Below are 24,056 nucleotides of genomic sequence, written 5' to 3'. Positions count from 1 at the left end.
CAGATCAGAGAAGCTTTGCTCACATAGTTTCCATGACACAATCAACCCCTCAGTAATTCAGCCCATATTGATTGATTGCCTACTATGTGCAGGGCATTGTGCTAGACATCAGTGATTCAGCAAGGAATCAGGCAAAGCTGCTGCTCTCCTAGAGTTCATGGGCCAGTGAGGGAGAAAGAATCTCGAAAGAAACAGTTACATATATTGTTAGGTGGTAATGGGCACTAAGAAAAACAAACCAGGGCAGGCAGATAGAAAATGAAAGGGCAGAGCTGCTATTTTAGACAGGTGGTCAGGGAACGCTCTGGAGGAGAGGACATAGGACGAGAGTCATAAATGAAGGGAGCAGGTGCAAAGGTCCTGAGGTGGGTGCATGTTCATGTGTGCAGGGACTACAGAGGGCCTGTGAGCCTAGAGCTAAGGGAGCATGGGCACAGTGTCAGGAAAGGAGGCTGGGTGGGAAGAGGGAGCCAGACCCTGCAGTGCCATGGGAAAGTCTTTAGATTCACCTGCATGAGACAGGCTGGTACTGGAGTGCTGAGGGCAGGGTTTGACATGATCAGACAGCATGAGAGGACCCCTCTGCTGCTGTATAGAAGACCCTGCAGGGCAAGAGAGGAAGCGGGAGCAGGAGGGGGATGGTGCCCTGGCTTAGGGGGATGGAGGGGAAGTGATAAGCAGTGTAAGGATTCCAGATCTGTTCTGCTCCCCCTACTCCTGCCCTCCCCGAGATGGAGTTTCACTCTTGTTGCCCAGGCTGGAGTGAAATGGTGCAATCTTGGCTCACTGCAACCTCCACCTCCTGGGTCCAAGTGATTCTCCTGCCTTAGCCTCCCAAGTGGCTGGGATTACAAGCATGCACAACCACGCCCGCCTAATTTTGTATTTTCAGTAGAGATGGGGTTTCACCATGTTGGTCAGGCTGGTCTTGAACTCCTGACCTCAGGTGATCCACCTGCCTTGGCCTCCCAAAGGTGCTGGGATTACAGGTGTGACCCACTGCACCCAACCTCCAGATCTGTTCTGGAATTGGAGCTGCAAGATGTGTGAAGGGGCTGGATATGAGGGCTTGGTGGGGCAGGGAGGATGACTCCTGGGGTTTCGGCTGAGCTAGGTCAATGCAGGTGCTGTTGTGGATAAGGGGCTTGGGCAGAAGCTTCACCCTGAAGCTGGTTCTTCCATGCTTTCCTAGTGCTATGGACCTCGCCTTGACAGCACTTTGTACAGGTGTAACTTCACATCTATCTATGTGATTGGTGTCTGTCTCTAGCGCTTAACAAGATGCTTCTTGAGGGCAGGGATGGTCAGCTGTGTTTTTCACTTCAGTATCCCCAGTACCCAGCCAGGGCCTGATGTAGCAGGCTCTCAATAAATGCAGAATGACTGAATGGAAGGGCAAATCGGTGGTCCATAATGTTAGTGCTACAAGAAAAAGACCTATGAGCAGACTTTGTAGGCATATGAATTGTGCTTTATTTATGAAGATGTGGCATACCTCTCACATTGCATTCTTTCAATCTGAGCCCTTGGGGCAAACTGCTCTCAGGCCACACCTCTGAGCTTCTGGGTGGTTTCACTGTGACCCATGCGGATTGGGCACCAGGTCTCACTTTCCTTTGTGCTTTGGCTGCTAAAAAGCCAGAGCCACAACTAAGCCCATTTCTAGCAAGAGGACAGGCTTTAGAGCATGGGGTATGGGTGTGGTCCTCAACCAAGGGTTGTTTTATCTTATTTTAATTTTCTCCTTTAACTCTATTTCTTTTGTTTTTCTTATGCTGTTGGGTTTAATTTTTTGAGTTGCCTCAAGGGAATCAATTTTAAATAAGGTGGGATAAAGTAAATGCTATGATTTTGTGAAATGTTACCGCATTGTAAAAATTTAAAACTTACTTTAAAAACCTATTTTACAGATGATGCCTCAACATCCCCACAAATAGACTATGAACATTCTGCCCAGGTTCTCCTTCTGGCTCTCCTCTTTTTTTTTTGAGACGGAGTCTTGCTCTGTCGCCCAGGCTGGAGTACAGTGGTGCGATCTTGGCTTCCTGCAAGCTCTGCCTCCTGGGTTCATGCCATTCTCCTGTCTCAGACTCCCGAGTAGCTGGGACTATAGGCGTCTGCCACCATGCCCAGCTAATTTTTGTATTTTGTTTAGTAGAGATAGGGTTTCACCGTGTTAACCAAGATGGTCTCGATCTCCTGACCTCGTGATCCGCCTGCCTCGGCCTCCCAAAGTGCTGGGATTACAGGCGTGAGCCACTGCACCCGGCCCATTTCTTCTTCTTCTTTTTTTTCTTTCGAAACAGGGTCTCACTTTGTTGCCCAGGCTGGAGTGCAGTGGCCCCATCTTGGCTCATTGCAGCCTCGACCTCCAGGGTTCAAGTGATCCTCCTGCCTCAGCCCCTAAGTAGTTGGGGACACAGGTGTGTGCCACCACACTGGTTAATTTTTGTATTTTTTGTAGAGACAGGGTTTCACCATGTTGACTAGGCTGATCTTGAACTCCTGGGCTCAAATGATCTGCCGCCTTGGCCTCCCAAAGTGCTGGGATTACAGGCGTGAGCCATGGCACCTAGCCTCTGGTCCTCCTCTTCTATGACCTAATACCATACAAACATACTGGTAAATCCCCTCATGCTCTTTGCTTGTACCACCCTGAGCCCCAACAAAGGCACTTGCCCAGGGGTCCTCCCCTCTCCTTCCTTCTCTCTGTCCTCTCCCCTTTCTCTTCACCTGCTTGGTTAAGTGGCTTCCTCGGAGCTCCTCCCATATGGCCCCCTGTGTGGCATGCATGCCTCCTTCTCTAGAACATGTGAGTATAGTAAATCCTGTAATTTCATAAGCCTCTCTGAGCATAGTTTCTGTGGCTGTGTGCGAGTGATCCTTAACGACTTCATAAAGGGGGCTGAGTGCAGTGGCTTGTGCCTGTAATCCCAGCACTTTAGGAGGCCAAGACGGGAGGATTGCATGACGCCAGGAATTCAAGATCAGCATGGGCAACGTGGCAAGACCCCAACTCTACAAAAAATAAAAAAAAAAAAATTAGGCGGGCATGGTGGTGCATGCCTGTAGTTCCAGCCACTCAGGGGGCTGAGATGGGAGGATTACCTGAGCCTGGGAGTTTAAAGTTATTGTGAACTATGATCGCACCACTACACTCCAGCCTGGGTGAAAGAGTAAGACTCTGTCTCTAAAAACAAGAAAAAAAAAACCTCACAAGGGGAACTTCCTTTTTACAACACAATTGGTGATGAGGATGGGATCATTCTAAACTCAAGGTGAAAGTCCTTGAGAGAGAGGTATATGAAATGAAAGGATTTATTATACTCATAGGTCCTACAGAAGGAGACCCATGGCCAAGTGCCTTTCTTGGGGCTCAGGGTGAAAGACACAAGCAAAAGGGGATCTCACTGATATGTCTGAATGTCACTAGGTCACAGTAGAGGAGGGCGAGAAGGGAAATTGTGGCAGGGACCAGCCTTATCACAGGTACCTGTTCACCTGGGCAAAGTGTTCATGGCCTGTTGGTGGGATGTTGAGGCAACAGGAAAATATGAAGTTTTTTTGTTGCTTTTTTTGAGACGAAGTCTCACTCTGTCACCCAGGCTGCAGTGCAGTGGCATGTTCTCGGCTCACCACAACCTCTGCCTCCTGGGTTCAAGCGATTCTCCTGCCTCAGCTTCCCAGTAGCTGGGATTACAGGCATGGGCCACCGCGCTTGATTAATCAACTTTTTTGTATTTTTAGTAGAGATGGGGTTTTACCATGTTGGCCAGGCTGGTCTCGAACTCCTGACCTCAGGTGATCTGCCCGCCTCGGCCTCCCAGTGTTGGGATTACAGGCGTGAGCCACTGCACCCGGCCCTGAAGTTTTAAAAAGGTACAATGCAGTTACAACCTCCAGTGCCCCATCCAGGAGGAGGGGAGGAAAAGGGCTGAGGCAGAGCCGCTGTGGTGGGCTGTTTTTCTGTTAAGCAAACCAACCAGCCAGACGTCAGGGGGGAGTCCAGGAGGAGCCCAGTGGCTGTGCTGTCCAGGCAGCTGCCTTTCAGAAATCTTACTGGGGACACTTTAAAGGCATGGGGAAGAGGTATACTCTGTGCTTCTGGCACGAGGCAGACTGAGGCTTACCTGCCTAGAGAGGAGGAAAGGCTGAGCATTAGGAAGCCAGTGCCTTAAATAAAAATGCTCACACCCACTGCTGCCAGAAATTCCTTTTGGGAGCATCTGGTCTAAGGAAAGAATCCTAAATACTAAAAATGTTAGAAGGTCTCTCAAGACTTCAGAAATATCTGCCAAAAGCAAAGGCAGAAGCAATGGGCTGGATGTACACAGATCCACAGAGAGATTTTAAGGTACAGAGAGTGGAAAAGGAAACAGAGGGAGATGCAATGCACAGTTCTATTTATGGAAATGCAATTCCTACTCATACACACAGATACACCAACACTATATATTTTATAACAAACATATACATCTAAGGACAGAAGTCAAATGCATTAAAGCAGCTGCCTCTGGCAGAGAGAGAAATGAAGGTGGGAAATGGAGGTGGATATTGGAGTGAAGTGGGAGAAAAAAAAAAACAAAGTACGGGGGCCTGGCATAGATCAAGGATGGTATGCTATGAACCAAGGCACTTGATAAATTCAGCTGTTTTTTTGTTTGTTTTGTTCTGAGATGGAGTCTCTGTCACCAGGCTGGAGTGCAGTGCCGCAATCTCGGCTCACTGCAACCTCCAACTCGCTGGTTCAAGCTATTCTCCTGCCCCAGCCCCCCAAGTAGCTGGGATTGCAGGAGTGCGCCACCATGCCCCGCTAGTTTTTGTATTTTTAGTAGAGATGGGATTTCACCATGTTGGCCAGGAAGATCTCGATCTCCTGACCTCATGATACACCTGCCTTGGCCTCCCAAAGTGCTGGGATTACAGGAGTGAGCCACTGTGCCTGGCCTAAATTCAGCTCTTTACCTGAGGTCCAGGAAAAAAGAAAAATAAATCTGTGAACAGTCAATGTTATTTAGTGCACTCTTATTTCTTAGAGTAAAAATCAGAATGACATTTTCTGTTTAAAGTGAGGGGGATGCTTTAAGTCAACTGTGCTGTATCTGCTTATAGGGATATTTTTCTTTTTTTTTTTTTTTTTTTTGGAGACGGAGTCTCGCTCTGTCGCCCAGGCTGGAGTGCAGTGGCCAGATCTTAGCTCACTGCAAGCTCCGCCTCCCGGGTTCACGCCATTCTCCTGCCTCAGCCTCCCAAGTAGCTGGGACTACAGGCGCCCGCCACCTCGCCCGGCTAGTTTTTTTGTACTTTTTAGTAGAGACGGGGTTTCATCGTATTAACCAGGATGGTCTCGATCTCCTGACCTTGTGATCCGCCCGTCTCGGCCTCCCAAAGTGCTGGGATTACAGGCTTGAGCCACCGCGCCCGGCCTGGGATATTTTTCTTTTATTGTCAGGGTAACATTCGTGTCCAGGCTGGAGTGCAGCGGCATGATCATAGCTCACCACAGCCTTGAACTCCTGGGCTCAAGTCATCCTTCAGCCTCAACCTCCTGAGTAGCTGGGAATATAACCCTGCACCACCATGTCTGGCTAATTTTTAAATGTTTTGTAGAGATGCGGTCTTGCTATGTTGCCCAGGCTGGTTGCTCGTGGGGATACCCTGTAACCATTAAAAAGAGCATTTCTCAGGAGGCTGAGGCAGGAGAATCACTTGAACCTGGGAGGCAGACATTGCAGTGAACCGAGATCATGCCACTGCACTCCAGCCTGGGTGATAGGGAGAGACTCTGTCTCAAAAAACAAAAGAAAACAAAACAACAACAACAAAAAACAACAAAAAAAGAGGATTTATAGCTGGGTGTAATGACATACGTCTAGAGTCCCAAATACTCAGGAGGCTGAGACGGGAGGATCACCTGAGCCTGGGAGAACAAGGCTTCAGTAAGCTATGATTATGTGACTGCACTCCAGCCTGGGCAACAGAGCAAGAACTCATCTCTAAAAAAAAAAAAAAAAAAAATGAGGGAGCTATGAAATAGGAAATAGGTGTTAAAAAATTATGTTTTTGGCCAGGCGCAGTGGCTCACACCTGTAATCCCAGCACTTTGGGAGGCCAAGGCAGGTGGATTACCTGAGGCCAGGATTATAGCAAGGTGAAACCCTGTCTCTACTAAAAATACAAAAATTAGCCGGGCATGGTGGCAGGCACCTGTAATCCTAGCTACTTGGGAGGCTGAGGCAGGAGAATTGTTTGAACCTGGGAGGTGGAGGTTGCAGTGAGCCGAGAACGTGCCACTGCACCCCAGCCTGGGCAAGAGTGAGACTCCATCTCAAAAAAAAAAAAAAAAAGTTTTTTTATTCACTCACAGACTGGAAAAAACTAAAAATTTTGGTGCTATCCAATGCAGGTGAGCGCCTGGGTAGGCCAGCACGCTTGTAACTGTCAGTGGGAATGTAAAATGATACAATCTTTTTGGAGGGTGATTTGGCACTATCTAATTACAAATGGAGATGCATTGGACTTGGTAGACCTACTGCAGATAAACTTGAAGAAAATAAGTGCACAAATTAGGTGTATGAAGTGTTCACGACAATACTGCTATGATACCCCCAACATGGGACAGATTTTAAACACCCTCAGGGTACACTGTAAAACAGAACCATGAACAGCTGTTAAAAAGAATGAGAGAGGCTGGGCATGGTGGCTCATGCCTGTAATTCCAGCACTTTGGGAGGCGGGCGGATCACAAGGTCTCTTGACCATCCTGGCCAACATGGTGAAACCCCATCTCTACTAAAAATACAAAAATCAGCTGGGCATGGTGGCACGCACCTGTAGTCCCAGCTACTCGGGAGGCTGAGGCAGAAGAATCGCTTGAACCACGGAGGCGGAGGTTGCTCTGAGCTGAGATCGCTCCATTGCACTCCAGCCTGGTGACAGAGCGAGACTCTATCTCAAAAAAAAAAAAAAAAAAGAATGAAAGAATGGGGTAATTTGACTTTGTTGATATAAAAATACCTCTGTGGTAAGAATCATGTATTTGATACATATATAAATATATATAATTTAACATAAGTATAGATTTTATGCATGACAGAATCACAGGAAACTACTGGGGAGAGGATTATGGTTCATTTGTACTTTAGGTTGAAAAAAATTTTTTTAAATTTTGAGACGAAGTCTTGCTCTGTTGCCTAGGCTGGCAACAAATTTTTTAAATGATATACATTATTGATGAATTGATTTATTTATTTACTTATGAATGAGATGGGGGCTCACTGTGTTGCCCACACTGGTCTGTAACTCCTGAGCTCAAGTGATCCTCCCACCTTAGCCTCCCAAAGTGCTGGGTTAACAGGTGAGCCACTGCACCAGGCCTACATGTATTTTTTTTTTAATTGAGCCTTTTTTTGTTTTTAATTGAGACAGAGTCTTGCTTTGTCGCCAGGCTGGAGTGCAGTGGTGTGATCTCAGCTCACTGCAACCTCTGCCTCCTGGGTTCAAGTGATTCTCCTGCCTCAGCCTCCCAAGTAGCTGGGACTATAGGCACACGCCACCATGCCCAGCTAATTTTTGTTATTTTTAGTAGAGACTGGGTTTCACCATGTTGGCCAGGATGGATTTTTTTGTAGTTTTTGTAGAGATGGGGTTTCACCGTGTTAGCTAGGCTGGTCTCGAATTCCTGACCTCAGATGAATTCCTGACCACCCACTTCGGCTTCCCAAAGTGCTGGGATTACAGGTATGGGCCACTGCGCCCAGCCTACATTTTAAGATGTAAATTAAAGTCATCCTTGAGGAATTTTCAATGACCAGGAAAAAAGTTGATGTACTATTAAAAGAACAAGAAGGGGCCAGGTGTGGTGGCTCATGCCTGTAATACCAGCACTTTACAAGGCCAAGGCAGGTGGATAGCTTGAGCCCAAGAGTTCAAGACCAGCCTGAGCAACATGCAAAACCCCATCTCCACTAAAAACACGAAAATTAGCTAGGCGTGGTGGTGCACGCCTTGTAGTCCCAGCTACTCTGGAGGCAGAGGTGGGAGGATCGCTTGAGCCCACGAGGTCGAGGATGCAGTGAGCCATGATTGCACCACTGCACTCCAGCCTGGGTGACAGAGCAAGACCCTTTCTCAAAAACAAAACAAAATAAACAAAACAAGGGCCTGGCATGGTGGCTTACATCTGTAATCTCAGTGCTTTAGCAGGCCAAGGAATTGGTAACCAGCCTGGGCAACACAGTGAAACCCTGTCTCTAAAAATAAATAAATAAATAAAATCAGCCAGTTTTTTCCGCTTGAGTCCAGGAGTTGAGGTTGCAGTGAGCCATGATTGTGCCAGAGAACTCCAGGCTGCGCAACAGTGAGACCCTGTCTCTAAAAAAACCAATCAACAAAGAAAAAACTAACATAAACAAAAAAAAGAAGATCTAACACTACAGTTATGATTATAATAATGCTAAACAGGCCGGGCACGGTGGCTCACGCCTGTAATCCCAGCACTTTGGGAGGCCAAGGTGGGTGGATCACAAGGTCAAGAGATCGAGACCATCCTGGCCAACATGGTGAAACCCCATCTCTACTAAAAAATACAAAAATTAGCTGGGCATGGTGGCACGTGCCTGTAGTCCCAGCTACTCGGTAGGCTGAGGCAGGAGAATCACTTGAACCTGGGAGGCGGAGGTTGCAGTGAGCCGAGATTGTGCCACTGCACCCCAGCCTGGCAACAGAGTGAGACTCCATCTCAAAAAAAAAAAAAAAAAGCTAAACATACGCTTTTTAAAAGGCGTACTGTCCCCCAGGCTGGAGTCCCCCATCCATCCGTGGGGGATGGGGGTTAGATCCAGTGGATGGATGCAGTGGCTTACGCCTGTAATCCCAGCACTTTGGGAGGCAGAAGTGGGAGGATTACTTGAGCCCAGGAGTTTGAAACCAGACTGGGCAACAAAGCGAAATCTTATTTCTAGTAAAAGAAAAAATTGGCTGGGTGCAGTGGCTCACACCTATAATCCCAGCACTTTGGAAGGCCGAGGCGGGCAGATCATGAGGTCAGGAGTTCAAGACCAGCCTGACCAACACGGTGAAACCCTGTCTCTACTAAAAATACAAAAATTAGCTGGGTGTGGTGGTGTGTATCTACTCCCAGCTACTCAGCCGGCTGAGGCAGGAGAATCACTTGAACCCAGGAGGTGGATGTGGTAGTGAGCCGAGATTGCACCACTGCACTCTAGCCTGGGCGACAGAGCAAGACTCTGTCTCAAAAAAGAAAAAATTAGCCGGGTGTGGTGGCGCGTGCCTGTAGTCCCAGCTACTTGGGAGGCTGAGGCAGGAGGATCTCTTGAGCATAAGAGGTTGAGGCTGCAGTAAACTGTGATGGCGCCATTACACTCCAGCCTGGGGGACAGAGTGAGACCCTGTCCTAAAATAAATAAATAAAAAGCCCAAAAGGAGATACGCCAAATTGTTAATGACTACTTCTGTGTTGTGGAATTTATTTTTTCCTCTATTGATATACTTTCTTTAGTTTTTCTGAATATATTACTTTTATAATCCAGAAAATAGTACAACTAAAGAGAGTTTGCAGTAACATGAGAAAATGTTTATGATGTTATTAATGTGAAGTGAAAAAAGCAGCTACAAACTGAATACACCATGTGGTCACAGCTACGGAGAAACCATGCACAGGGAGAAACAGTGGAAGGACACACCTCCGAAGGGCAACTGTGACTGTCTCTGGTAGTGGGGTTTTGGATGACTGCTGTTTTTCCCTTTTTACTTTTCTGTGTTTTCCAGGTTTTCAACACTGAGCCTGTGTAACTTTTATTGGGAAAATAAACCTCGATAAATTAAAAAAAAAAAAAAAAAAAAAGGCCATTAGTATGGTAGAGGTATGTCTGGGCACAAGCTATACCCCATCCCAACATAAACAGCACAATGAAACCAAACTGATATCACACAAACAAAACAAAAAGCTACATGGAGAAAAGAAATACAGACTAGTGAGAAAGGGCCCCAAACACTAACAGTTGTTGTCTTTGGGTAGGTCTAAGGGTGAATTATTAATTTTTCTCTCTTCTTTATTTTCTATAAATGAACATGCATGGCTCTTGTGATGGGAAAAATAAAATAAAATAAGATAAAATCATTTAGATCAAATGACACAACAGGTGGCAAAAGACTTACTTTGAAAAAGAGGTAGAGCCCCAAGAGTGTGCAGCTGGCGATGATGGGGAAGCGGGCGGCATCCCGGCTGGTGATCGTTTCAGGCATGTCCGAAGCATTCTAGGGGAGAGAAGAATGGCAATAGCTCAGCACGGCTGGTTCCCATGTGTTCCTGCAAGGCTCTGCAAATGCTGTTTCCTGGGCTAGGGATGCTGCCTGCCTCATTCTGGGGCAGGATGCTCTGATCCTGCCACTTTTTTTTTTTTTTTTGAGACGGAGTCTTGCTCTATCACCCAGGCTGGAATGAAGTGGTACAATCTTGGCTCACTGCAGCCTCCACCTCCTGGGTTCAAGTGATTCTTCTGCCTCAGCCTCCCGAGTAGCTGGGACTATAGGCATGTGCCACCATGCACAGCTAATTTTTGTATTTTTAGTAGAGATGGAGTTTCACCATGTTGGCTAGGCAGGTCTTGAACTGACCTCAAGTGATCCACCTGCCTTGGCCTCCCAAAGTGCTGGGATTACAGGTGTGAGCCACCACGACTGGCCGATCCTGCCATTCTGCCATAAGGAGATCTGGACCCTGATCAAGAGACCAAGGAGAACCCAGGGCATGTGTGACACATCTGGGGAGAGGGGCTATGGCAGAGGCCATTCCAGTATGGAATAACTGAAAGAAGAAAACTTGGACACGAGTGATGCCACAGCAGTTTCAGACCTCTCAAAGACAACTGTTTTCAATTTTCTAATGGATCAGCTAAGAGGGAAAAATGACTATTCTGTCATCCAGTAGGTAATTAATATTATGAGTTGAAATTAACAACAAACAAGACAGACAATGGCTGAAACTGCACATAGGGAGACACCAACTGTGAGGAGAAGCAAATCTTGACAAAACTTAAATTTAAGAAATTTGGGCCAGGCGCGGTGGCTCAAGCCTGTAATCCCAGCACTTTGGGAGGCCGAGACGGGCGGATCACGAGGTCAGGATTTCGAGACCATCCTGGCTAACACGGTGAAACCCCGTCTCTACTAAAAAATGCAAAAAAAAGTAGCCAGGTGAGGTGGCGGGCGCCTGTAGTCCCAGCTACTCGGGAGGCTGAGGCAGGAGAATGGCGTAAACCTGGGAGGCGGAGCTTGCAGTGAGCTGAGATCCGGCCACTGCACCCCAGCCTGGGCGGCAGAGCAAGACTCCGTCTCAAAAAAAAAAAAAAAAAAAAAAAAAAAAAAGAAATTTGACTGGCAGACTTGAAAATGGTAAAAATAAAAGCCACAATTAAATTTATAATGGCAGATGCTACAGTTGGCAAGAATGTGATGTGGGTAAAGAACTGATGAAGGATAAATATTTACATGAAAAAGAACTAAATGCAATAAAAACAATTTCAGTGTTATAAAAATGAAAAGAATTAAAAATGGAGTAACAGACCAACATAGGAATAAATTAGCTTCACAGAATTTATGCCAAAGAAGGCTGGGCACAGTGGCTCACGCCTGTAGTCCCAGCACTTTGGGAGGACGAGGTGGGTGGATCACGAGGTCAGGAGTTCAAGACCAGCTTTGGCCAACATGGTGAAACCCCGTCTCTACTAAAAATACAAAAATTAGCCGGGTGTGCTGGCACACGCCTGTAATCCCAGCTATGGGAGGCTGAGGCAGGAGAATCACTTGAACCCAGGAGGCAGAGGTTGCAGTGAGCCAAGATCATACCACTGCATTCCAGCCTGGGCGACAGAGTGAGACTCTGTCTGGGGGGAGGAGGGGAAAGAGAATTTATGGTGAAGAACTTTCTTTTTTTTTTGAGATAGAGTTTCACTCTGTCACCTAGGCTAGAGTGCAGTGGCACAATCTTGGCTCACTGCAACCTCTGCCTCCTGATTCAATCAATTCTCCTGCCTCAGCCTCTTGAGTAGTTGGGACACAGGTACATGCCACCATACCTGGCTAATTTTTGTTATTTTTTGTAGAGAGGGGGTTTCACCATGCTGGCCAGGCTGGTCTCAAACTCTTGGCCTTAGCCTCACAAAGTGCTGGACTACAGGCGTGAGCCATTGTACCCAGCCAGAAGTTTCTTTTTTTTTTGAGACGGAGTCTTGCTGTGTCACCCAGGCTGGAGTGCAATGGCCAGATCTCGGCTCACTGCAAGCTCCGTCTCCCGGGTTCACGCCATTCTCCTGCCTCAGCCTCCCGAGTAGCTGGGACTACAGGCACCCGCCACCTCGCCCGGCTAGTTTTTTTTTTGTATTTTTTATTAGAGACGGGGTTTCACCGTGTTAGCCAGGATGGTCTCGATCTCCTGACCTCGTGATCCGCCCGTCTCGGCCTCCCAAAGTGCTGGGATTACAGGCTTGAGCCACCGCGCCCGGCCCCAGCCAGAAGTTTCTAATGAAAATTTATCAATGATAATATAGTACTGGTATAAATTTATTTTCTTTCTTTTCTTTTTTTTTTTGGTATAAATTTGTATTCCAAACAGGGTCAAAAGCTTTCAGGATCACAGTGTTCTCTACCTGCCCTCTCTCTGCTAGGCAAAATCCTCACAGTCCTCAAGGGCCTAGTAAATGTCACTGCCATGAAGCCCTTCCAGATTTTCCCACTGGGACAAGCCTACTCTGCAACTGTTTTGTATCATGGCTACCGAAAGTCCTAACAATGCCAGATTAGACTTCTGCTCATGCTGAAGTCCTTTCCATAGTAGCCACAGACTCATTACAGTGCCTGAGATTCTACCATCACCATGTCCATCCTGCGAGTAAAACACCAGCATCCCTAGAAGACGGGATCACATTCAGTTACGGAAACTCACAAATATTTTGGCTCACAAAAACCAACAATAAAAAACCTGCTAAGAGAGAGGGTGTCTGGAGAAGGTAAGGCTGGCTCAGAGAGGCCCTAGTGTCCCAGGTGGAAGGTTGCAAAGAGGGAAGGAGATGGGGCAGAGGGCAGTAAGGCCACAAAATGACTACTAGGAGAGGGAGGTGTGGGCTAGATTCGAAATCCTGGGCTTAAGTAATCCTCATGCCTCAGCCTCCCAAGTAGCTGGGATTACAGGCATTTGCCACTGTGCCCGGCTAAAGGAAGTACATAGACAGCACTGGCCTAGAGTATAAACCTGTCCAGCCTTTTGGGGAGGGCAATTTGGCAGGATGCATTAAATTGAAATTTCCACATGCCCAAAGATACAAAAAGAAGAGCCACAGAACAAGAACTACAAATGGCTCTTAATAGTAAAAAAAGAGTGTTTATTCTCACTCTTAATGAGCTCAAACTAAAGCACACTGAGATTCTGTTTTTTGTCTATCAGAAAGGTAAGAATCCACACACTGGGTAACATACTGAGTCGGTGGGGCTATGGGGGAAAGAGGTAGTCTCCCACACTGCCTATGGGAGTCAATCTGTCTTCCTGTAGAAAGCAACTAGGCAATACATAAAAAATCACAAATGCACATACCCTTTGACCAAGCAATTCCACCTGTGGGAATTCTCCCTACAGATATAGTTCATACATAAGTAAAATGCTACACATAAACTGTATCCAAGGTATTCCTTGCTCTGTTAATGGCATGCTGAGTGACTGTGTTTACTTCTCTGTCAAACAGGAGGATAATCTCTAGCCTCACTTCAAAAAAGGTCTAAAAGCCTTCTTTTTTTAAAAGAAGGCTTTTTAAAAAAAAAAAAAAAAGAAAAAAAGTGACAGGGTCTTGCTCTATTGCCCAAGCTGGAGTGCACAGCTCACTGCAGCCTTGAACTCCTGGCATCAAGTGATCCTCCTGCCTTGGCCTCCCAAAATGCTGAGATTATAGGTGTGACCTACCACACCCAGTCCCATAAGAGTCTTAAACCAAATGAGATATGGGATGCGAAACAGCCTGGCAAACTGTAAAGTACTGTGCTTGTATTGGGGGTTGTGACTATCAGGGAGAGGTGAGTGAGGAGGCCCCTAACCACACCCTTGCCTATGCATGGCTGAGGCAGCCCAGGCACTGGGCTGGAAGGTAGACTATCCCCTCTGGAGCCACTGGAGGCAGCTACATGTGAGTCACTTGGATGGCTTTGCCAGGAGGTGGGAGCGGGGTGGGTGAGCAATACCCACATGAGAGGCCCGGTTTCCTTCCTTCCCTATTCTCTCCCAACTCTTGGCTTCTGCTTTTGCCAGTAGTGTGCTGTTGGGCTTGGGCAAGTTCCTCTGAGCACCTCCACACATTCAATACATTTCCTGTGTAGCAGTAGTATGGATACAAAAATGAGTTCCTGATCTTGACGCACTCACAGGCAGGTAGGTTAATACTGTGACATGATACGTATCACAGAGAACATATATTCTATTTTATGGAATGCAAAGCAAAACTGGCTGGGCATGGTGGCTCATGCCTGTAATCTCAGCACTTTGGGAGACGGAGGCGGACAGATCACCTGAGGTCAGGAGTTTGAGACCAGCCTGGCCAACATGGTGAAACCTCGTCTCTACTGAAAATACAAAAATTAGCTGGGCATGGTGGTGCGCACCTGTAATCCCAACTACTCGGGAGGCGAGGCGGGAGAATAGCTTGAACCTGGGAGGCAGAGGTTACAGTGAGCCGAGACTGAGCCACTGCACTCCAGCCTAGGTGACGGAGCGAGACTGTCTCAAAAAAAAAAAAAAAAAAAAAACCAGCCTGGCCAACATGGTGAAACCCCGTCTCTACTAAAAATACAAAAATTAGCCAGGTGTGATGTTGTGCGCCTGTGGTCCCAGCTACTCAGGAGGCTGAGGCAGGAGAATTGCTTGAACCCGGGAGGTGGAGGCTGTAGTGAGTGGGGATCGTGTGACTGAACTCCAGCCTCAGCAACAGAGTGAGACTCTGGCTCACACACACACACACACACACACAAAGCCTCCCCCAAAACAAAACCCCAAACAGGCTATTATAATGCAGTGTGACACATGATGCAACAGACATGTTTATCAATGTGACACACAGTATGAACATCAGCAGTTATGAAGGGACTCTGAGGTCAGGAAGCCCATTTGGACTCCCAGCTCTACTTCTTCCCAGCTGTGGGACCTTGGGAAAGTGATTTTTTTTTCCCCCTAAGCCTTGGTTTCCTCAGCTGTAAAATAAGTTGTGAGGATTCTGATTTCTGCTTTGGAAGTACTCAGCATTGTGCCTTGAGTCATCATGTAAACTGTATACACCATTTGTATCATTATTAAGCACAAGGGAATCACGAGAAGGCCAACAAGACACTATTTCTGCAGAGAAGTAAAGGAGTCAGAGGTGGCAAGAGCAGGTACCACTTAAGCAAGGCCCTGATGGTCAAGCACAGGGTCTGGTAGTTTGGAGCCAGATAAATGCTGACTGGGTTGAGGAGTCTGCTTTTTTTTTTTTTTTTTTTTTTTTAGTGGAGTTTTGCTCCTTTTGCCCAGTTTTGCTCCTTTTGCCCAGGCTGGAGTGCAATGGCACAATCTCAGTTCACTACAAATCAAGTGATTCTCCTGCCTCAGCCTCCCAAATAGCTGGGATTACAGGTACGCACCACCACACACGGCTAATTTTGTATTTTTAGTAGAGACAGGGTTTCACCATGTTGGCCAGGCTGGTCTCAAACTCCTGACCTCAGATGATCTGCCCGCCTTGGCCTCCCAAAGTGCTGGGATTACAGGCGTGAGCCACCACTCCCAGGTGGAGGAGTCTGCTTTGTGTACAAGGAAAGGAAGTACTCATCAAGCGGAAAGATGTGCACATGCAGAGGCTCAGGGCTGTCAAAAGATACACAGGACTCTGTGGCTTCACCTACAAACCAGTATTATGGCTCATTTCCACATATTCCTTTCAATTCAGCTCAGCACTCTGGGTGGGAAAAGGCCTAATCTTATTCAGTGACAAACCAAGGTTGGACAGATCCTGTCCATCACACAGAGGACTCTGGTCTCCTTTGTGGGTGACTTATACATATCCCATGCTGCAATGTTGAGTCAGAATGGGAGACCGGACAGGAATCCCAGCACTTTGGGAGGTCAAGGTGGGAAGATCGGTTGAGCCCAGGAGTTTGAGACCTGCATGGGCAACATGAAGAAACTCTGCCTCTATTAAACAAACAAACAAACAAAAAGAAGGGGAGACCTGAAATCTGACGATAATAGTAATAACAATAACATTACTTCACTGCTCTAGGTACTTTACATGTTTTCATCCTCACAAAAACCCCACAAAGCAGGTACTTTTTGTGTGTGTGTGTGTGGTTTTTTTTTTTTTATTTTTTTTTTTGAGACAGTCTCGCTCTGTTGCCCAGGCTGGAATGCAGTGGCGCAATCTCGGCTCACTGCAACTTCTGCCTCCTGGGTTCAAGCAATTCTCCTGTCTCAGCCTCCCGAGTAGCTGGGACTACAGGCATGTGCCTCCACGCCCAGTTAATTTTTTGTATTTTTAGAAGAGACGGGGTTTCACCGTGTTAGCCAGGATGGTCTTGATCTCCTGACCTCGTGATCCGCTTGCCTCGGACTCCTAAAGTGCTGGGATTACAGGTGTGAGCTACTGCAGCCAGCCGGAAAGGTACTTTTAATAGTTCTTTTACAGATGAGGAAGCAGAGGCCTAGCGAGGTGAAGTAACTTGCTTAGTGTCACACAGCTGGTGAGTGCCAGAGCTAGGATTCAAACTGAGGCAGTCCAGTTCCAGACCCTAAACTCTTGGCAGCTGTTTTCTAGAAGACCTCTATCTTTCTTATCCGGAAATTTCTGTTGGAAAGTTGTAACAGGAAGATACTTGGGAAGCCTGCAACCTTTCTGAGGAACAGAATCCTGAAGGTAACTGAACAGTTAATCTTTGTAGTTACAAAAATACTAAAAAGTTGTTAGGATTCTTTACCAATCCAATTGGGATTTTTAAACCAGATGTGCATATGTAAATACAATAGCTCCTGCAACACGAAACACAATTAGAGAGTGGGGGAAAAACCTGACACAAACAGCAGAAGTAAATGTAGCTTCCAGTGACATTCTGCATGTTGTTATCAGAGCGGAAACAAAAGCTGTAAGAGAGGACAGATGCCTGCTTCAAGCCAGTGGCACGGCTCAAGCTCTCGGAGCACTGCGTCTATGCCATGCCCTGGAAATGATCCGGAATTCATGGGCCATTCTGTTACTGTTGCCCCAGCTGGAAACTCCAGGGTCTCCACTCCTTACCACAACATCCAGTCACTCAGCTCTCCAAGGTTACCTTTCTTGACCTAACTTCCTACCCCAATCCTTTGACCCCCATTGCTGTCTTCACAACCCCTGCACCAACATTACACTTTTCCCTCCTGCCTATCACCCACCCTGCCATGAGCTCTTTCTAAAGCCCATACCTGATTGTATAATGTACCTGCTTACAAACCTCTGGAGAGGCCAGGCACAGTGGCTCATGCCTGCAATCCCAGCACTATGGGAGGCCAAGGCGGGCAGATCACTTGAGGTCAAGAGTTTGAGACCAGCCTGGCCAACATGGTGAAACCCTGTCACTACTAAAAATATAAAAATTAGCTGGGTGTAGTGGCACGCGCCTGTAATTCCAGCTACTTGGGAGGCTGAGGCACGAGAATTGTTTGTACCCGGAAGGCGGAGGTTGCAATGAGCCAAGATCACACCACTGCACTCCAGCCTGGCCAAAGAGTGAGACTCTGTCTCAAAAAAACAAAAAACAAAAAACAAAAACCTCTAGAGAACAGACTACTCCACAGTCATTAAACAAGAATTGAGGTCATTGCTGTGGGAAAGTAAACTGATACAACCTCTGTAGTGGACCATATGGTAAAATCTATCTAAATAAAAAGTGTGGGCTGGGCACAGTGGCTTATGCCTGTAATCCCAGCACTTCGGGAGGCCGAGGCTGGCAGATCACCTGAGGTCAGGAGTTTGAGACCAGCCTGGCCAACATGGTAAAACCCCATCTGTACTAAAAATATGAAAATTAGCTGGGTGTGGTGGGTGTGCGCCTGTAATCCCAGCTACTCGAGAAGCTGAGGTGGGAGAATTGCTTGAACCCAGGAGGCAGAGGTTGCAGTGAGCTGAGATGGTGCCACCGCACTCACACTCCAGCCTGGGCGACAGAGTGAGACTGTCTCAAAAAAAAAAAAAAAAAAAAAAAGTGTGCATAGCCTTCGACCCACCAATTTTGAGAAATTTATCCTACAAATACACAGACAAGTGTGAAATAAAAATGTGTAAAGATATTAATTTCAGCATGGTTTGTAATAGCAAAAGACTGAAACCACCTAAATGACCAGTAGGGGACAGGACTCAAATTCTCAAATTTGAGCATGCATCAGAATCACCAGGTGGGCTTGCTAAAACACACATTGCTGGGCCCACCTTGAGCTTCTGATTCAGAATGTGCATTTCTAACAAGTTCTGGGGTGATGCTGACACTGCTGGCCCAGGGACCAGATACTAGAGAACCAGCATTCTAAGCAAACTGGGGTACAGGTGGGACACCATACATCTGTTAAAGAACACACCCACACCCTATGTACTGGCATGATTGGATCTGTAACACATATTAGGTGAAAAAAGCAAAGTGCAAAGAAGAGTGTACTGGCTGGGTGTGGTGGCTCACGCCTGTAATCCCAGCACTTTGGGAGGCCGAGGCGGGTGGATCACCTGAGGTCAGGAGTTCAGGACCAACCTGGCCAACCTGGTGAAACCCCATCTCTGCAAAAATACAAAAATTAGCCGGGCATGATGGCAGGTGCCTTTAATCCCAGATACTCGGGAGGCTGAGGCGGACGGACGAACTGCTTGAACCCAGGAGGTGAAGGGTGCAGTGAGCTGAGATTGTGCCATTGCACTCCAGCCTGGGTGACAGAGCGAGACCCCCTCGTGCCTCAGCCTCCTGAGTAGCTGGGATTACAGGCGTGCCCCACCATGCAAAGCTAATTTTTGTATTTTTAGTGGAGACAGGGCTTCACCATGTTGGTCAGGCTGGTCTTGAACTTCTGACTTCAAGCGATCCACCTGCCTCGGCCTCCCAAAGTGCTGGGATTACAGGCATGAGCCACCGTGCCTGGCCAACATATTGTTAAAGAAACAAAACTGCTGGGTGCAGTGGCTCATGCCTGTAATCCCAGCACTTTGGGAGGCCAAGGAGGGTAGATCACCTGAGGTCGGGAGTTCGAGACCAGCCTGACCAACATGGAGAAATCCTGTCTCTACTAAAAATACAAAATTAGCCAGGCGTGGTGGTGCATACCTGTAATCCCAGCTACTCGGGAGGCTGGGGCAGGAGAATCGTTTGAACCTGGGAGGGGGAGGTTGCAATGAGCCAAGATCACGCCATTGCACTCCAGCCTGGGCAACAAGAGCGAAACTCCGTCCAAAAAAAAAAAAAAAAAAAAAAAAAATCAAGTTGCAGGGAAATATGTATTATATAATCCAATTTTTATAAAAATAAATTTACATATGTCTATATACACAGACACATATACAATGTTTGTGTATACACAGAAAAAATTCTTGAAGGTTATATACCCAACAGCCAATTGGGTTGCTTCCAAGGAATAGTGCCCAGGAGGCTTTTCCTTTATACTTCTGCACTGCTTGATTTTTTTTTTAACAAGTGTATGGTATTTTTGTAACAATAACGATTAACCGCTGCGTTGCTTTCAGGATTCTCTTCCCCAGAAAGGCCACAGGCTTCCTGAACATCTTGTCACTACATCCAAGTCCCTCTCCTGGGCTCACACCATACTCCTCACTGCCTCCCTGAATACATCTTGTGGTCCCCCACCCCACCTTCACCTGTTCTGCCTGTTGGACTCTTCCCATCCATGCAAAGACAACTGCTGCCCCCTCCAGGAGGCCTATGAGAACTCTATTTACTTGGCTAGTCACATGTCTTGTTTCTCCTGGGTGACTGGGCTCAGTGAGGGGAGGGCTTGGCCTTCTTTGCCCCGGAACTCCTGGTACCCAGCCCAGAGCCTGGCCCAGAGCGGGCACCCAGTCCTGTTCACTGAGGGCCCTTTAAACCAATGTTTACTGTGCAGCTACTAAACCAATGTGCAGCTACTGCCTGGGCCAGATTCGCTTCTGTCTGGGATGTAGGCCTCTGACAGTGATGCGTGCTGCTCTGAGACTGCTCCTCCCAAGGCTACTTCTTCACAACATACTCCTGGAGGCTCTACCTTCTTCTCTCCATGATTTCACAATTTTCCCTGCCTGTTATGGACACCTTGACCCCTGGGGAGAATTCTGTCCTCACATTCCCTCTCTCCCAACTGGTTTTGGGGTCTAACACTGGTGGGAAATCAAAACTGGGTCCCCACACTAACTCTTCTCTCTCCTTTTCACATGACCAGGGAAACGACTCAGGGTGGAAAGGAAGTCATTTGGCCTGTCCTTTCCTTAGGTCAATGCTGCTTGTCTTTAAAGGTGCCTGTATTAGGAGAGAGCCCTGGACTAGGACTAGGCATACCTGGTTCTGCCCCTAAATGGCAGAGTGATCTTCAGAAGTCATTTCTTTGACTCTCAGTTTCTTTTTCTGTACAACGAGGATAATGAAACTGGCTCTGCCTGCCACCTCAGTTGCTGTGAGCATCAAAGGGAATAAAGGTTTTGCAAGTTTTACAGCATCTGGGTCATTGGTGGTGGCAGGCTCTTAATGGTCAGGTCCTGTTTGTAAATTCATACAGTCCTCCACACCCTGCTGCCCTGCAGGAGATGCTTGGGAGAGGTACTCAGAGGCTAAGGCTTTCTCCTCTCCATACCCTCTGTTCCAGCCACACCATACCTTCCACTATTTCCTGAACTGCCTCGTAGCCTCCTGCCTCCATGCCTCTCTCTGCTTACCTGGTTTCTTCTGCTTAGGATGCCTTCTCCTGGCTGAAATTCTATCTCTATGTCAAGGCTCAGGCCTACCTCTAGCACAAAGCCTCCCTGCACTGTCCCAGATGTGCTCAATCTTTCTCCCTAAACCTTGTAGCATTGTTTGTATTACAATCACAGATCTAGTTATTATTCTTTCACCCAGGCTCCCGAATTCCTTGGTGACAGGGCTCTGACCTACTCGTCTTTGCAGCAATCCTCCCTTACCCCTGACAGTGGTGGAAGTTCAGGAAATACTGATGCCTGGAAGGTGTTTTCTGCAGAGATTAGTGATCCACCTACAGGAGGTGCCAGGGAAAATTACTCAGTTTGGAGAGCAGCTCAGATCAAGCTGCCTAGCCTTATGCCAGCTGTCCTTCGCCTCCTCTGTCCTGGTTTATCTCAGAACTTCTCTCTACACCAAGTGTCTACCCGACAGGCATAGTAGAGAGGCTTAATATCACCTGAACTCTGCTTAGAAAAAGCCAAATAAAAAGGAAAATGGAGTCATGTTTGAGTCTCTCAGCCTAAGCCCTACCTAACTACTTTCCTTTGCATCTGATCACATACAGAGCCAGTAGTGAGTTCTCTGCTTTTGGGGAAGGAAGGTGGCAGGCCTCAGCTACTGCTCAAGTTGGGTAGTGTTTTGAGAACCTCAGCTTCAGCAGTTTCAAAAGTGGCAGCTGCTTTGTGGGCCTGCCCTCTTTGGGCAAGACAGTTTCCACTTAGGTCCATCTTCAGGTCTGGGTGGGGGAGGAGCATCTGGGAGGTGCAGATTAAGAGGTTGTGGAGGAAGGGAGAGGATGCCAGGAAGTGAGAAGCCATTGGTACAACGGGCTACAGAGGGCTTAATATAGGGAAGACGTGGGGCAGGGAAGGGGGAGGGGGAAGCAGAAGGTGAAATGTGCTGGAGTCCTCCTAGGTATCCAATGGGACAGATGTTGAGGAAGGCCAGGGATGGAGTCTGGCCCAGTCTCACAAGGGGGGCCAACAGTGGCCCAGCAGGCAGGCCCAGTTTGGTGGGGGGATTGTCTTGGAGGTATGGGGAGAAAAGCTATTTTAAGGTAGGGTCAAAGGCTGGGTAGGAAAAGGGTTACAGGTTAGGAACAAGGTCTGGGTTTTGACTAGGCCATGTCCAAGGTTGGATGGTAGTTTAGAGAGAGGAAACCAGGAAAATAAGACGTCCATGCCTACTTGGAAAGTAGAGGCATCAAGATGCCAGGTTCTGAGGAGCTAGCTGACTGGGATGGTTCCAGAAAGTGATGTGAAAAACTGGGGACTGAGAGAGCATTGTTTTAGAGGCAGGGGCAAGGGCCAGGTGTGGGGGCACTAAGAGCACATAAGGTGCCAGAGATTCCAGTGAGACAGGAGTCAGACTCTAGGGATGGGTCTGAATGGTAGAAAGGGCCCTGGGGTGGGCCGAGGCAGAGTTCCTAACCGGAGATGACAGGAAATTCTACCATTCAGTAAGTTGTGAGGACCAGTATCCATCAGGTATAGATGGGGCTGGTCTGCCTGGGCCCAACAGGCTCAGAACAATCAGTGCCCGAGTCGCAGTGGGGGACCGGCTGACAGCGTTCCCAGCCGCGGCATGATGCACAGGGAGGGAAAGGTCAGGGTCCGAGTCAGGAGCAGAAGCAAGTTCCTATTGGGGAAGGTGTCATACTCTGGTCGGGGGTCGGTGCCCAGATCCCGGGGCAGGAAATGCCAGCCCCGGAATGTGGGCCCGAGATAGAGGGAACGGCGATGATTAGGGCTGGGAAGATTCAGTGTCCGGGGAGAGGAGGTGTCTGTCCCGCCTAGGAAGGGCCCATGTCGGCCGTGTTCGGTATGGGGGTGGAAAGTGCCCGGTTTTCCCGCTGACCCTACCTTGCCGCGGGCGCAGCGTACGGAGCGCAGGGCGCCGAAGAAGATGGGCAGCAGCGCCATGAGCAGGAGGCTGCCGTAGGCCAGCGCGATGCCCTCGGGAGTGGAAGGCGGCCGCGTCGTGCTGTTGGTGGGGCCGCCTGCCTCGGCGCTGCCGTTATGCGGGTCGCTGAGGGCCGAGTCCATGGCGAGGGTGCGTTCGGGATCCGACTCCAGCTCCGGTTGATGCAGCAGGGACGCTGACGGAGACACCGGCTCTGCAGGGAAAGCCACGTTCCCCTAAGGCAACAGGAAGTGACGTGCTCCCTCCCAAGCCCGCGCCGCGCACGCGTGCACACACGCTTGCACGCACGCGCGCGCGCGTGCACGTCTCCCCGCCCGCTCGCCCTCTAGTGGTGGCCGAGGGCCGGGCGGCGAGTTGCTAAGCAACTTGTTAGTGGCCCAGACAGGGGCTCTGGACCACTGCGGTGGGCCGGAATGCCCATTTCCCAGTCCCAGCCGGTCTCCTCAATCCCAGGCTGTCCACTCTCCGCAAATCTTCATATTCCGAATAACTAATAATGTGTTTATTCATACATGCATTTATCGGGTATTCAGTTGTTTATTCACTCCTTAAATATTTATTGAGTGTCCCTCAATATGCCAACGCCTGTCCTAGGCTCTGGGGACACTGAGGTGAACAATACAGGCAAAAGTTCGTCCTTGCCTTCGTGAAGCTTGCATTTTAGTGCAGTGTGTGTGGGGGGACGTTGGGAAGACAATAAAGAAACTGAACAAAATAAAAGGCTGTAAAATGGGCCAGGAACAGTGACTCACGCCTGTAATCCCAGCACTCTAGGAGGCTGAGGCGGGTGGATCACCTGACGTCAGGAGTTCGAGACTAGCCTGGCCAATATGGTAAAACCCGTCTCTACTGAAAATACAAACAATTAGCCGGGCGTGGTGGCGCGCACCTATAATCCCAGTTACTCGGGAGGCTGAGGCAGAAGAATCGCTTGAACCCGGGAGGCGGAGGTTGCAGTGAGCCAAGATCGAACCATTGCACTCCAGCCTGGGCAACAAGAGTGAAACTCCATCTCAAAAAAAAAAGAAAAAAGAAAGAAAAAGAAAAACAGAAAAAAAGGAAAAGTTTGTAAAATGTTAATGTATAGTTATGTGTTACATAGCATGTTAATGCAGATAGAGAAAAAGCAAAAGAAAGTAGGGTGTGTGTGG

General features: G+C 48.0%; 1 protein-coding gene across 3 annotated transcripts in view; it reads right to left on the bottom strand.

Annotated features, from left to right (window-relative positions):
- HM13 (histocompatibility minor 13) overlaps positions 1 to 23,137 on the bottom strand; it is a 55,681-nt gene extending 32,544 nt beyond the window's left edge. For 2 of the 3 annotated variants that reach the window (XR_001447559.3, XM_015149241.3), the window contains exons 1-2: positions 22,845 to 23,137; positions 10,180 to 10,278 (exon numbers count right to left, since the gene is read on the bottom strand). Coding sequence is in view for 2 of the 3 variants with exons in the window: in XM_015149241.3 (XP_015004727.1) it covers positions 10,180 to 10,278; positions 22,845 to 23,027 (282 nt within the window). In the remaining variant the exon portion in view is untranslated. 3 annotated transcript variants of the gene reach the window in all.
- Between the last annotated feature and the right edge of the window lie 919 nt (positions 23,138 to 24,056).

The sequence above is a fragment of the Macaca mulatta genome, chromosome 10, assembly GCF_049350105.2.
Source record: "Macaca mulatta isolate MMU2019108-1 chromosome 10, T2T-MMU8v2.0, whole genome shotgun sequence".
NCBI lineage: Eukaryota > Metazoa > Chordata > Mammalia > Primates > Cercopithecidae > Macaca > Macaca mulatta.
Note: the sequence above shows the minus strand (reverse complement) of the source record. Positions and strands in the feature narration are given on the sequence as shown.